The following is a 16,505-nucleotide window of genomic DNA, read 5'->3' on the forward strand; positions in this document are numbered from 1 at the left end:
GTGATATCCCATGAGTTTCAGAAATACATTTTATACTCCCACAAGTTATGAGAGTTTTGACAATGTGATTATGGATTAGCACATAGTGTCTTCGTGGTCGTCCGCATGAGATAATGAGGTTTTATTCTGAAATCGTGCTCGGCAATTAAATTTGTATGTACGGAGGCAATTATGGCTTTAGAGCAGCGACGAGTTCGTAATTCTTCATCAGTGTAGCTTTTTTAATTTTCAGTCGTATTTGCTTTATTTCATCATGTCATATATTATTATGATGTATTCTACTTATATTTGATTTTTTTGATAAAATAATATAAACACCAATTATATAATTTTCACTACATTACTAATTTTTTGTAGGTCAAACACATTTTTTTCTGATCAATCTAACTTTATACAACTTCACATGCTAATGCATACATAAATATAGATTTTCATTCAATTTTTTTGCTAATATTAACAAATTTGGTTAACTTTGGATAAAAGATGGATTATTGCTAAATAGAAACAAATGTAAGGAATAATAAATACAAGTTTTCAAATCACAAGAAATTTATATATAATTACACCAAACCTCGTGAAAGGGTAGGATAATTATTCGAGTTATTTAATTTTTTATTATAAAAAAAATTATATTAATATAATTTTTGTAAATGTATTAATAATAATATAACGAGTCGCAATTTAAAATTGAGACTCGATTAAATGTAACTTTAATATGTTAATTATATATAATTAAATGAAATTATATAATTAATTATTCAAAATTCAATTAAATAAAAGGAAAACAAGCCCAAGTCGTGCCCTAGGGTCTCTCTTGCTTGGCGGAGAAATGGAACCTGTTGGAGAGGAAGAAGGGCAGCTACGACTTGGGCTTTTCTTTAAAAAAATTTTTTGCCCAAGTCGTGATTTATTGGGCTTGTTTTTTTAAAAAAAAATAATTCTTTAATCTTAAATCGCGACTCATTATATTTTTATTAATACATTTAAAAAAATTATATTAATATAATTTTTTTGATAATAAAAAATTAAATAACTCGTAATTATCCCCAAATTTTATTATATATTCTATTACATTTAACATATATATGCAAATTCGTATAGATATCGTATATATATTGAATAAATAAAAGATGCATCAAAATTTAAAATAAAGCATCGAACCAAATGTTAGCAGTTGTGAAGAAGTGTTCTTACACTTGTGGGCTGTAAGACTGATACATTTCCTGTTGATACTGACATACAATCTAACAATGGTAATGTTGTGATTATACAAGTAGCTGCGTACGCTTGTCCATCCGAACGACAACAACTGCAGTGTCCCTACAAACAACGGATCAAAATTGCTGACACCATAAAATCTATTGCAGACATGATCTCCATCTCACAAGTTTTAGTGACTGAATCTGATCAAGAACCAATGACATAACATCCTAATCAAATGATCAAGACTACTTTAATCCTCAGTTCTCCAAACATTTTTCCCTTGTCGTATATCTCTACATTTTGTTTGGATCGATGGATATGAAGTTATCATTCGAACTTCCTAATAATAAATTATTTTTTAATTTATTTGGATAATTTCGTATTTCGGAGAATTTCAAATCTTTCAATTTTCTTGAACTATATTTTTTTCGAAATACGGATTGATGTAGGTAAGTAGCCTACAATAGTTACAGACGAGAAACTCAAGTAGCATATAAGCCTTAAAACCTCCTATCTCTAGAAAGGCGTCTTTTTAGAACAAAATCGTAAAACTCATACAAAATTAGAAAAGACAATACCTCATGCATGCAACGGGTTTCCAATCGAGTTGCAAGGTGCATTATTTAGCGTCATCTATGGGAACGAGGTCATGTGGCTGTCCCAAGCCCCTCATCTATTGGGTTGATGATGTAGGCAAAAGTCTCGCATTGGTTTTATTCAAAGAGCTTAAGTGACTTGTAAGTCCTAAAATTTCCTATCTTTCGCAAGATGCCTTTTTAGAAAATAAAAATCGTGATCCTATTATGGAATGAGGTACCAACACTTAATATGTACTCACTTGAAATCATTTCCAAATCCAAATCCATCTGTTTGAATGCTTAAGGTTTCTACTTTCTCTGAGGAGCAGTAATTGTCTAAAGCTATTGCATGAATGAGTATTGCCTTGCAAGTCTTGCAACCTTAAATATTCAATTCCTTACAACCAAAGCAAGAGTGCTCCAATCTCTTTACAGTTACACACTTTTTGTGTCATAGTTTTCTTGGCGTGCTTCCCACATCAATCATGCTACAATGCATCTCTTCTTGTCACAGATCAATCACTACGCTACCTTAATTAGCACAAAAACTAGGTTAAATTACAATTCAAGACATTATGTTCACGACAACTAAACTCCCCAAGAACCTAAAATGGAAAATTGGGACGAGTCGTATGGAAATATGTTCTAACAAAAAACATTACTATTGTCCCACTTGTTGCTAACGATATATATCTTTAGAGGATATGAAATTGTTGGAGTTGCAAAAAAAATATTACACGTTTTAGTCCTGACAGTGACTTTGGAAACTATCTTAGTATAAATGAGACATAGAGAGAGTCTTGATATGCAAGAAGCAAAGGCAAACAACATGGGGAAGCTCTTGTGTTTCTTCTTATGTTGTCTTGTTTTTTATCTTTTGATTGCAGTCTCCACCGTTGCGGCTCAGCCGCTCTCCACCGACTCCCGGTGGATTGTGGATGAGACGGGGCAGCGTGTTAAGCTGTCGTGCGTGAACTGGCCATCGCATCTTGAGGTCGTGGTGGCGGAGGGGCTGAGCAAGCAGCCGGTGGACAAGATCTCAGAGGAGATCAGGAGCTTGGGGTTCAACTGTGTGAGGCTAACATGGCCTCTTTTCTTGTTTACTAATGACACATTGGCTGCTCTTACCGTGCGGCAGTCGTTGACGAACCTTGGATTGTTCGAAGCCGTTGCAGGTTTTCAGACCAACAATCCTGACATCATTGATCTTTCTCTCATGGATGCTTACCAGGTAACAGATGAAACAATGATGCTCTTCCTCTGTTTGTCAATGGTTTCTGCTGTTTCTTGTCTGTTTCTTTTGGTTTGTGTTGATATAAGATAGAAAACACGAAAATTTTAACTCGCACGAGTTTGATCAGACCTGAAGCAATTATATCGTATTTGGATTCAGCTGATATTAATTTAAATTATAAGAATTTTTCAGAAAGAAGATGGGATTGAAGTAGAACCTTATCAGCTTATCAGGTTAGGACAAGAATGAGTGCTGCATAAGTTGCTTGCAAGAAAGTGAAGGTTTCTTCACAATTGGCTCATCACTTCACACTCCAAACAATTGTTTTTTTCAAATTATTTTGTCCCATTTTGGGCAGGATTAAAAAGTTTAAAGTGGGTGGATATATTCCAAGTTTTGTACACATTTGTGTTTGTTCAAGAATAATCTTATTTTATACACTCAACTAATCAATTATTGTATCATTAAAAAAGAGTTTTTTACATACTAATTCAAGAATTTAAAATTCTGCAATAAATTCTATTTTGGTAGTGGAAATAAGTTATAAGTTAAACAGCAAGAAAATTAAAAGAATTTAAAAAACAAAAGTTAAAAATAACAAAGAAAATGACATTCGAATGTTGAAAATAACTTGATATTTATATTTTATCGATAAATTGTAAAAGTTGGTAGGAAGCTGTTTATAACTTTAACTTAGACCAACTAAATTTCAGCAGTTTAAAACGAAATATGTAAATAAGCTGGTAAGTATTTATTTTAGCCTTTGCAAATACCCTTGAATCAGCTAAAATGCTTGTGGAGATACAATTCAACTTGATTACCGTAACTCCAACAACACAGTAGGAATCAAGCCTTAAGCCCATCAGAACCTCATCGAATCTGCCTACCACCACCCGATAATATACTCGCATAAAAACAGCAGATATTCGAACACATAATATTTAAATAAAAATTTAAGAACAATCAAGACATATTTATCTTTGATTTTTTTTTAAAAAAAAAATATATTGATGTTATCAATTAGGTAAGTGGTGATGGTGACTGATAAAATAATGAATATTGGAAGACTAATAATGCACCACTATTGCTCCATCACACTTTAGAACACTCTCAAAGATATTTTTATATTGTCTGAATATCTGTCCTATCCTAAAGAAATTAAAGCAAAAGAAAAGTCAAGAAGCATATTAATAAAAGTTCAAGATCCACAAATCATAGGATGCCATCTGGAGATCTGGCCTGTATTATATACTAACTCTTTTTTTAAAAAATAAAATATAATAAAATAGTTAAGTTCAAAATTAATTAAACATTTAGCATGTTGGTAATTTTTCTTTTATATTTTTTCATTATTACCCTTAAAAGCAGGTGTTTGAAAATTAGTCGCGTCGAATCACTACTTTAAATCAAAAGGGTAGTTTTTTTTCGAACATTTAAGAAAGAAAAAACATTCATTTTGAGTATATGATTAAAAGTAATAAACGAGAAGGCATTTTAAAAATAAATTTTTACGAAATCTTATTTCTAAACCATCTCAATATATATATATATATATATATGCTGCTTACAAGAAATTGATTATTTCCTATATTCATTACCAATGAGAACAACCTTCAAATTATGATAAATCAGTGTTCGGGTCCATCAACCACGATCCAAAAATTCAATACAAAACTAAAATTTTGATCGCGATCACTGTCAGTTATATGTCGACATCTTGAGACGTAACTAACGATTTGACCTTATAAATGGTGAATAGTCGTCGTACAATTATAATTAAATGTATATGTGTATGTATATGATCAGGCAGTGGTGGGTAGTCTTGGGAAGAAAAATGTGATGGTGGTGCTTGATAACCACACAAGTAAGCCTGGTTGGTGTTGCGGGGACGGTGATGGGAATGGGTTCTTCGGAGACGAGTATTTTAACCCTGATCTGTGGGTGAAGGGACTAACCAGGGTTGCCACCACTTTCAAAGATACCAAGCATGTCGTGGGGATGAGCTTGAGGAATGAACTCAGGGGCCGCAGACAAAATGTCTATGATTGGTACAGGTATACCTACCACTGTACTACTCTATTACTACCACTTATAATTTAGGGTAAATTATAATTATTTTGTCGAAATTTGGTATAATTATAAATATTTTTTATTATTTAAAAAATTATAAATATCTTTTTTATTTTAACATGCGTCTAATAACGAGCTCATTCCGTTAAGTTTTCATTCTGTTTTTGTGGTGAACTGATCAAAATATATTTTTAGATTATAAATTATAATTTTTTAATTTTTTAAAATATTCTTATCGACTAATATAACTTATAAGTTATTTATTTTACCCACCCTCATTTTTTTATTTTTTTTAAAAAAATCAACATGGGTAAATAGTAATGTCCAATTCACCATTTAGGGACTACATAATTATTTTTCTACTTGAGAAGGGTATTTGTAAATTTTTAAATAACAAGGGCGTATTACTAATTATACCAAACCTCAGTGGAGGTAGTTGTAATTTACCGGATAATTTATAAAGAAGAATTACATTTACACCTTCTGATTTATGGTCTCTTTATATAAATTATTTTTGTTTTTTAAGAAATTATACAAAAATCATCAAAATATCAACAACACTGAACAAATAGCTCCTGCTTTTGAAAAATTATACATATACTTCCAAAAACGTCACATCATTACACAAACTTACCTTACTTTTTGGCCGCTCGAGATTATTTATGTAAATAGACCATAGTTTAAGTGTTGTAAATGTAATTATCCCTAATTATAATATCATGAAAAATTACACTGATAGTTTCAGAGATTGAATCTAATTACATAATTCTTTTTCTATTTCTTGTCAAAATTATAAGTACACATTTTGAAATGTAGTTATAATTCTATTTATTTTTTCCAAAATTATATCTCCTCTGAAGTAAGTTACACCAACACTCTTTCAGAGAGTGTATCTATAAATTTTATGAAGGATATGGAGTGTTTGTATAATTAAGCTTAATGTTAAAAAATGTTGATATAATTTACCATAGTATTAATAAAAACAAATAGCAACGGAAGTCATTAAATCACATTTTACAAGTATTTAATAGAAAATACCAAAAAAAAAAAAATTAATACTCCCACTTTCTCATTATTATTGTAATTGTAATTTGACTTAGCATAAAATTTTAGATCAAAATATGAAAGTTTTTTAGTATTTTTTTAAAGGATGATTACATAAATACCACATTAGATTTAGGCATATACAAAAAATGATTAATTCTTGAAAAATTATATAATTTTTTTCTGAAGTACTTTACATTATAAAATTATTTTATCTGACTACTCGATCTTTAAGAAAAATCTGTAAAGTAAAATTAACCTATAATTTTTCAAAATTTAGATTTCCTTTATCAATTTTTTTTGGTGTAATATGCTTAAATCTTTGAAGGTGTACATAATTTATTTTTACAATATCCCCCCCCCCCCACCCCCCAAAGTAGTCTTCAGCGTTCGTGGGCAACTTTCAAAAGTCTTGACAAACTTGAATTTCAAATCATCACAATCATTCATATATGATTCACTTTAGACTTTTTGTGATTTTCAAACGATTTTACTCTCATTTATATTCCTAATAACCCCAAAGTACCCTTAGCAAATTATTCATTAGAGAATATGAGCAATAATTTCAAAATAAATGGAGCACGCCGTGGAGCAAAGTCGTGGAAAATTCTAACCCAAATTAGGTTTGATCCAACTTGAAGTAATTGTATGGCAAATATAATATACTTATCGTGTGATTGGTGTACAGTTCAAAGAAGTAATAAATCACATGACAAGTACACTCTAACTCGCAAGGCCACAGGTACATGCAAAAAGGAGCAGAAGCAGTACACTCAGCGAATCCCAATGTCCTGATCATTCTATCCGGCCTGAAATACGACAGAGATCTCTCTTTCCTGCTCAACAAGCCAGTGACCTTAACCTTCTCAAAGAAGCTAGTATACGAGCTACATTGGTATGGCTTCTCGAATGGGCAGGCATGGGCGACGGGCAACCCCAACCAGGTATGCGGGCAGTTGGTGGCTGAGACCGCAACGAAGGCCGGGTTCTTGTTGGACCAAGGGTACCCCTTGTTTGTGAGTGAGTTTGGAGTGGACATGAGGGGCGCTAATGTCAATGACAACAGGTACTTGAATTGCTTCATGGGATGGGCAGCTGAGTTGGATGTGGACTGGGCGTTGTGGGCTCTTACAGGGAGTTACTACATAAGGGAAGGTGTGGTTGGACATGATGAAACATATGGAGTTTATAACTGGAACTGGTGTGATGTTAGAAACCAGACCACCCTGCACAAGATTTCTGCCCTCCAGTATCCTTTCAGAGGTACGCTAAACGATTTTCATTTGACAAATCAGCATTTTTACGTGTCTATTTGATTCACTAATGCTCCAAAATATAGACAACCGTGTCGGTATCACAGCGCTTCATAAAAACTTCCACGATCATTTTATCCTATGTCTTATGTTGTATCGTGTTTGTGTCATTCTGTTCGTATCTGTTCATGTGCTACCTAAGCTCACGTTCATATCTTTTTTTTTTTTTTTTTTTGTGTCAAAACGACTTAACCACAAATTTTGTGTTCAAAATTGCAGGACCAGGTTATTCAGAAAGACGACCACACAAGATACTCTTCCATCCCATGACAGGCCTCTGTGTAAAGAGGATGTCCTTCGTAGAACCCCTGGTTTTAGGTCCATGCTCTGAGGCAGAAGCATGGAGCTACACTCCCCAGCACACCTTAACAATAAAGGGAACATATTTCTGTCTGCAAGCAGATGCATTAGGACACCCTGCAAAACTCGGTATAATCTGCACTGACTCCACTTCAAAATGGGAAGCTGTCTCAGATTCTAAGATGCATCTATCCTCCAAACTTGAGGACGGTACCAATGTGTGCTTGGATGTAGACTCAGACAACAATGTCGTCATGAACAACTGCAAATGCTTGGACAACAAGAACAACAAGTGCGACCCAGCTAGTCAATGGTTCAAACTTATCGACAGCACAAGATGTGGAGCGGATAAGAGTTTCTTCCTGGAGATCAACTCAGTTCTAAAACTTGTTGCGAACAACTTCCTAAGTAGTTTTGGCTTATAGAATGAGTGACAAGTACACGTTCAAGAAGCATTTAGAATGAGATGGAGCTGTTCGGCATGTTCACTGATTGTTTGAACTAAGATTCTAATCAAAAAATTAACTGTTGATCCAGAGTAGCACTGAGTTTCTCACAAAAGTCAGAATAATTATCGACTACGCCCTTACAATTTTGATATAAGAACCATCCAGAAACCGGACATCAAGAGACCACAAGACTCCAAGCATGAAGTTTCTTTGAATTCTTCCACTTTCCAAACATGCAATATGCTACCAGATTTCTAAACATTACATTCAGTTCAAACCAAATGTGGCGCCATGTCAAGGTTGTAGACGTGGAACAGAACTTCCGGTAATTTCAAAAGGAGGAGATGTAACAAGGTCACTCTGATGAACCCATATGATTATATTGGTTTATATTCTACACATATCGAAATTGTACCAATTCCATATATGGAGATAACATGAAGCGAATGGGACGGGTGTGCATAGCGTAACATCATGAAGTAACAATCCCCACATGCTCAAATGGTCAGGTAGAAAATAAAGCAAAGAAAACGGAAGAAGAGATTCATGTAAAGTGCTGTAATCTATGATAAGATTCAACATGGATACAAATTTCAACCCAGATAGAACTCCAAGCACAAGTGCAGTGAGGCTCAACGTAAATCTGATGCATAGCATGAAGGAAAATCAAAATGTTAACGTATCAACGCACATCATTCTTCCATTGCATCCCCGCCTTCAACAACTTCGACCAGCTCTCTTAATGGTGTGATCTTCGTGAGCAACACCTCTGCACGCACAAAAGAAAGAAGTCGCAGAAATTGACTTAGATTAAAGAATACCATGCGATGAATATTTGTGATAAGGTAACTTGTATATATAATGCAGAATTATATTGGTCTCCAAGAATAACTAAGTGAATGGTAATGCTAACCAGTCTTCTTGGCAAATGAGTAACCCTTCTCACTGACATACGTACGAGGGTTCGGCAACATGTAATTTCTCAAGTACTCTTTCTTCCCCTGGAGAACAAAGCATTAGTAGAGCTCGTTGGAGACAACTTGGCATATATCTAAGAAAATTAGGTGGAGATTATCAAGAATTGCAGAGCCAAACCTTTGTTATGACACAGATATCCACGTTGCTTCCACTTCCTAGATCATTAAATATACCGGAGCATATTGCTTCAGCCACTAATTTTACTCCTTCATCCCTCTGCAAAATCCCTTCTTAGTTTAACTTCAGAAGTCGTATTTATCAAGTGATAGAATGCTACAAACAGATCTGACGAACTTACAGTCAGCCCTTCACGATATTTCGATTCAAAAACAGCCATTGCAGCAAGAGAGCCAGAACCCATGGTAGCAAATGGTAGAGTGTCAGTTGAACCATGTGGATAAATCTAGGAGAGTCATTCTACATGTTAGACCTCACAAGATTAACAATACATTTGAGGTGCCCATTAGCAAAAAGTAACTCACAGTGTGCAAGTGAGGGCCTGTCACATCAACTCCACCAAGCACCAAAGCAGCAGATACATAGCCTTGATAGCTGATTCAGAAGCAAAAATCAAGGTTTTTAAATAATACTCTTCACTTGCAGGATGATGATGGATTATGCTAGAAACACAAATCTCAGAATAAAAGGTGACCTGAAAAGATGAGACTTCAGAAGTGTGAGAGCTGTCACAACTCTGGATTCACGACCAGTATGATAGCGATGCAGCTTCAGCTGAGAGCTAACCATGTCTGGTGAAAGCATTACAACATAAAATAAGTAAAAGATTAGATGCGTGCTAAAAGTTTTACAGAGGAGCAGATGTGTTAAAAACCAACAAAGCATGAGATGAAACCTGTAACAGCCTCTGTATCAGCAGCAGTCCCAGCTCCACAGCAATAAATATTGGGAGCCATATAATGAATCTTCTCACAGTTCTTATCAGCAACAATGGGACCCTCAGTGGCTCGTGTGTCTGCTCCAAGAATGACACCATCCTAAAGGAATAGATGTTTGTTAAGTATAATTAATGAACTACGCAATTAGTCAACTGTTTCACTTGATTCATCCAACAGCAACCAAGGACCAGCTCTGATACTTAGAACTGTAACATACATACTGAAGGATACTAGGCTATTAATACACTTTTATCTTAATTGATGCAAGGTATAGCTTTCTTACCTACATTTCAGGATAAGACTAGACAAGGTTTAAGCTACTCAGTACAGGACAATTGAAATAACAAGATTTAGAGCAAAGAATCTCACGTAACATAAACACTCTGATAGAACACAGATGGTTTTCTGCTGAAAAAATATCCCATTAGACATCCCAGGTAGACAATTAACCACAGATGGAGCCTTGTATCTATACATATTAGATAATAATAATAATACAAGTCTACCACCTAGCATTGGATATTATGACTGATGTACAAATGCCTCCATCCCCACTGGATAAGGATCAAATTATTAAGTAAATTTGAGTTAACTAAATTTAGTCTCCAAAAATCCATAGCGACTAAAGTCACCTTAAAGTAGAATAAGCAAGATCCATCACGAAGTTAAAGATGAGAAATTAGGAACTCTAACCTTCTCATTAAAAATCAGGGAAAAATTTAGAATTGCACTGTTATCTACAACTAAGTTTATACATCAACCAAATAGAGCCCGTTACTCTTATCCTCAACTTACAGAGAAACGTTAAGAAGCCATTTTCCAAGCTTCTTAACAGCCACCACCTGCTTGCATCATTTCTAATATAACAGAAACCGACCCAGATGCACGCTAGCATCGGAAAAACTAAAGAGGATTAGTGTCTTAATCTAACAACTACAAGTGACACACACGCATAACCAAAGAATTTAAACAAGTAGGAAAACCAATTCTAATGAGGCAGACATCAGCTATTCAGTAGTCCAGCAAGAATAGAGGAATCAATTGTTTACACAGCTGATCTCCTCGACCAAGAAACATCATATACACAATCAGTTGCTGCAAAAGCTTCTACCCTGATTACAAAAACAATAATTCACAAGGATACAACCTATCTACACAATCTTTGCATGCTAATGCTCCAAAAAGTAAACATAAAGTTTACCAGTCAGACTAGAGTATCAGGTACTCAGACAGAAGAATGTTATAGTATTGGCTTCTCAATATAGCTACATTATGCCGTGTTCTACAAACAATTAATTATCAATTAGTTTGGAACATTAAAACTGACATTCATCTTCCAGATTCATCTATTGGATATCATGTAGGGTTATGAATTGGAATACATTATACATACTGCTATAAGGGGAAAAAAAGCATTGGCATGGAGACTCTTAACACAATGGCAACAAGGAATCCAGCAGCACCCAACTATTTTCAACACCTCAAACATAAAATACAACTAATTCAGAACCTACGGAACATCACTGCCAGATTCTCTGAAAGAAATCCAAAATCCAAGATATAAAAATCAAGTACTATTTCAATATCCAACACAGAAAATGCCCACAAGAGAAGTTCTAACTCTGCACCCAAGCTACTAACCTCACGAAGAATAATCCCATATGTAACGGAAGAAAGCACCCATCAAAATTAGCAAAACCCTAGGTCAAAGTAAACCCAGCTATCCAAACACATTACTAAATCAGTCAAATCAATAGCAACAAAAGGAATTTCAGAAAATAATAAGAGGAAGAAGAACAAAGGGACTAAACTTCTACCTGAAAAATCAATCCCACTATTGTGGTTCCGGTTTTCAGAAAAGAGGGTTGCTTCAAACCCTTCTGCACAAGCATCTCATTCCTCCTGCAGAGATCGAACGAGAAACCACCCTTTGGCGGCACAGATTCTGCTGCTGTCGACATTTTCAGCAAGGATTCTTCGAAAAATTAAATCGATTTTTAGAGAACTACAGAGCCCTAATCAAGAATTTACGGAGCAAAGTGAGTGCAACTGTTGTTATAAGGTATTCTGAGCTTGGGGGAGAAGAAAAGTGAACAAAGAGAGGACAGGCGGGTCAATCGGTTTGGATTCGGATATTTACATGGGTTTGGGTTTTAATTCGAACCCAAATCTTTAATCCCAAAGGAAAAAGACAAAATTTGAATTTAGAAATTAAAAAAGACAAATAGTATAATTGGTCCCTTAAATTTGCATTTAAAAATATGTTTATCCTTTAAATTTATTTTTTGATATTAATTAACTAAAATAATGTTCTTTGCAAAATAAAAGTGAAAAAATATTTGCACACTTAAATGTCTAATAAATAGGGCAAAATGGGGGTTTATTAACCAAAAATAACAGTAAAAATTATTATATATAATATGTATATATGAATGCATACACCTCTTCATATTCTTTTTAATACCCATTATGTTATACACCCTTTTGTATCCCCCATTATAATTTGTAATTAAAATAGTTATGATGTATTTTGTAACTACAATTTTGGTGGTCTATAAATACCACCATGTATTTCATTTGTATAGTAATTTTGGAGTGAACAAAGAAAGTGATTTTGGAGAAATACATATATTGTTTTCTTTATATTCTATTAAGAGTGATAGGCCAATAAACTTAGAATTTCTCTAAGTTTATAACACGTTATTAGCACGACGTTACGTTACGATCGATCAAGGTAAAATGTTAATTTTATTAGTATAATTTTTATTCTTTGTTTGTTTACCTTTACAATATCATAGTTACTTTTATTCTTGAATATTTCATAATAAAATATGAGTAATTATATTGTATATTTCAATGTCTCTTGAAGTAGACATATATATATATATAAATTCTCGATTTCATCCCCTGAAGTGGATGTGATATTGCCTCCAGAAGTAGGCATATAATTCTTGATTTTATCCCCTGAAGTGGATGTGATATTGCCTCCAGAAGCAGGCATACAATTCTTGATTTTATCCCCTGAAGTGGATATGTTCTATAAAATTTCATTGCTTCCTGAAGTAAGTAATGAGTTAAAATCATCTCCAGTAGTAGGTGAAATATTTTGTACCAATTATGTGCAATATCATCCCTGAAGCGATGATAAGTATATGTTTAATTTTCTCACCACCTGAAGTGTTTTGAGATAATGGCTTGATCAAGAAGCCCGATGCTTCTTCGTTTATTTATTTCATTTCTGATAATTTTTTGATAACATAGTTTTGTTTCATATGCCCATGTATGTATTTTACATGTTTTGCTAGTATTTGCAACAAAATTTATTTATTAAGAAAATGATTTGGCATGAATACCATTTAATTGCTATTTGTAACATTATAAGATTTAAGGCAAACATTTTTATTTAATTCCATGTATACATGCCATTATAATTCATACTAATTACATGGTAACTTATATGTAACTTAATGTTAGTAATGTTTCATGTCATTTTTACTTTATATCATGTGTAATACATATTATTTTACTTTTATGTATATATTGAATATTATGCTAAAAGTGCATATTAACTTGTTGTAGCTTAATGGCCAATCTCACAAAATTGGATTTCGTTGCTCTTGATGTTTCTGGAAAAAACTACCTATCATGAGTTCTTGATGCCGAACTACATTTGGCAAGTAGCAAATTGGGAGAAACAATAAAAGAAAATACTGTTGCTTCTGAGCAAGACTGTGCTAAAGCAATGATTTTGCTTCGTCATCATCTTCATGAGAGCCTGAAGTCTCAATATTTAACAGTCAAAAGTCCTTTTCAACTCTGGAAGAGTTTAAAGGATCGATTTGACCATCAAAAGACTGTAATCTTACCACGTGCAAGATATGAGTGGATACAATTGCGACTGCAAGATTTCAAAACGATTGCTGAATATAATTCTAAAATGTTTCGAATTGTATCAAAGTTGAGGTTATGTGGAGAAGATGTGACGGATGAACAAATGTTGGGAAAAAACATTTTCTACTTTTCATGCATCCAACCTTGTACTCCTGCAGCAGTACAGGGAACGTGGGTTTCGACATTACTGAGGATTTCCACATGCTTGTTGATTAGATTTATCTCATGTCATTAGTATGTTTCTATTATTCAGTTACGTTTACTTTTATTGATAGGGTATTTCTTTTAATCTTGTAATGCTTTTATATTTTATGAATGAAGTTTTTCTTTTACTTATTATATGTCTATTTCATTTATATAGAATGGATCAAGCCATTACAAATCTCAATGACAAGGAACATTGTCTTGTTGATAGTGCAACTACGCATACAATTCTGAGAAACAAGAAATTTTTCTCAAACTTGATAATGACAAGAATAAATGTGAGTACTATTTCAGGAGTTAGTAATCTTATTGAAGGCTCCGGAAGAGCTACAATCTTATTACCTGAAGGAACAAGATTATATATCAATGATGCCTTATATTCGAGTAAATCACAAAGGAACTTATTGAGTTTCAAGGATATTCGACAAAATGGTTTTCATATTGAAACCATGAATGAAAATGGTACCGAATATCTATACCTTACAACATATAAAACTGGCCAGAAGCAAGTTTTAGAAAGAATGAGAACATATAGTTCTGGTTTATATGGCACATTGATAAGCTCCGTTGAAACACATAGTATCACTAACCCGAAGTTAGTTGATCGAAGTATTTTTACTTTGTGGCATGATAGACTTGGTCACCTGGGTAAAACAATGATGTATAGGATCATTGAAAATTCACATGGACACCCACTAAAGGACCTGAAGTTCCTTGTTAAAAGCGATTTCATATGTTCGGCTTGTTCTCTTGGAAAACTAATTACAAAGCCATCTATGACAAAAGTGAATGTAGAATCTCCTATGTTTCTTGAACGAATTCAAGGAGACATATGCGGGCTAATAACACCGTCATGTGGGCCATTTAAATACTTTATGGTGTTGATTGACGCATCAACACGTTGGTCACATATAAGCTTGTTGTCAACACGAAATGTTGCTTTTGCAAGACTGTTAGCCCAAATTATTAAATTGAGGGCTCATTTTCCTGATTATCCTATTAAAAGGATACGGCTAGATAATGCGGGAGAATTTACTTCTAAATCCTTCAATGATTATTGTCAATCAATTGGGATAGTTGTAGAGCATCCAGTTGCTCATGTACATACTCAAAACGGCCTGGCAGAGTCGTTAATTAAGCGGTTATAATTAATAGCTAGACCCTTATTGATGAGGTCAAAATTGCCTTCATCGGCATGGGGGCATGCAATATTGCATGCAGCGGCTCTAATTCGTCTTAGACCTACCGCTTACCATAAATTTTCTCCATTACAATTGGTCTCCGGAAGAGAACCAAATATATCTCATTTAAAGGTGTTTGGTTGTGCGGTGTATGTTCCGATACCCCCTCCTCAACGAATTAAAAATGGGGCCACAACAGAGACTGGGAATATATGTTGGTTTTGAATCTCCCTCAATTATTAAGTACCTTGAACCAATGACCGGTGATCAATTCACTGCTAGGTACTTGGATTGTCAATTTAATGAGACAGTATTCCCGGCATTAGGGGGAGTAGATAAGGAGATTAAAAGGAAAGATATTGCATGGAGTGCAACATCTATGTCTTTTATGGATCCACGAACAAATGATAGTGAACTTGAAGTTCAACGGATCATACATTTGCAAAGTGTTGCAAATAGGCTACCAGAAGCATTGATAGATACCAAAAAGATCACAAAATCATATATTCCGGCTGAAAATGTTCCAGCTCGTTTAGAAGTCCCTGAAGCGATTCTTAATAAATCAAATGCATCTGAGTCACAAATACGCAGGAAGCGTGGTAGACCACTTGGCTCTAAAGATGCAAATCCTCGAAAGAGAAGGGAACATATAGTCTCAATTAATCATGATGCTAATGTGACCACTAGTGTCTCTAAGGATAAAATCCCTGAAGCGATTTTATCTGATGACTCTAAAAGTAATGAGCAAGATCTCGAGGACAGTTATGAGATATCTATTAATTATGCTCATAACAGTTTAGGTTGGTATCGAAAAGAAATTGAAATGAATGATATTTTTGCCTATTCTGTAGCCGTCCAAATCATGGATGAAGATGAAAATGATCCTCAAACTATGGAGGAATGTAGACATCGAAATGATTGAAAAAATTGGAAAAATGCCATACAAGATGAGCTAGACTCTCTAAATAAACGAGAAGTATTTGGACCTATAACTCCAACACCAAAAGGTGTCAAACCTGTTGGCTATAAGTGGGTGTTCATACGCAAGAGAAATGAACGAAATGAAGTTGTAAGGTACAAAGCTAGACTTGTGGCCCAAGGCTTTACTCAAAAGCCCGGAATTGATTTTACTGAAACATATTCACCTGTAGTGGATGCTACCAC

General features: G+C 34.2%; 2 protein-coding genes across 2 annotated transcripts; one reads left to right on the plus strand and one right to left on the minus strand.

Moving 5' to 3' along the window:
- Positions 1-2,328: 2,328 nt before the first annotated feature.
- On the plus strand, positions 2,329-8,283 carry LOC105168334 (Cellulase (glycosyl hydrolase family 5) protein). Its single transcript, XM_011088386.3, has 4 exons — positions 2,329-3,012; positions 4,822-5,069; positions 6,872-7,392; positions 7,662-8,283. Exons 1-4 carry the CDS (start codon positions 2,563-2,565, stop codon positions 8,165-8,167), a joined length of 1,725 nt encoding a protein of 574 aa, XP_011086688.1. The 5' UTR covers positions 2,329-2,562; the 3' UTR covers positions 8,168-8,283.
- A 451-nt stretch (positions 8,284-8,734) lies between these two features.
- On the minus strand, positions 8,735-12,166 carry LOC105168335 (proteasome subunit beta type-7-A). The gene is made up of 8 exons (XM_011088388.3): positions 11,883-12,166; positions 10,023-10,164; positions 9,822-9,918; positions 9,652-9,721; positions 9,468-9,572; positions 9,287-9,385; positions 9,105-9,192; positions 8,735-8,960 (listed from the first exon to the last, which is right to left on the minus strand). The coding sequence occupies exons 1-8, from the start codon at positions 12,024-12,026 to the stop codon at positions 8,884-8,886; spliced, it is 822 nt and encodes a 273-aa protein (XP_011086690.1). The 5' UTR covers positions 12,027-12,166; the 3' UTR covers positions 8,735-8,883.
- Between the last annotated feature and the right edge of the window lie 4,339 nt (positions 12,167-16,505).

The sequence above is a fragment of the Sesamum indicum genome, linkage group LG8 (genome assembly GCF_026168435.1).
Source record: "Sesamum indicum cultivar Baizhima isolate 11 linkage group LG8, ASM2616843v1, whole genome shotgun sequence".
Lineage (NCBI taxonomy): Eukaryota > Viridiplantae > Streptophyta > Magnoliopsida > Lamiales > Pedaliaceae > Sesamum > Sesamum indicum.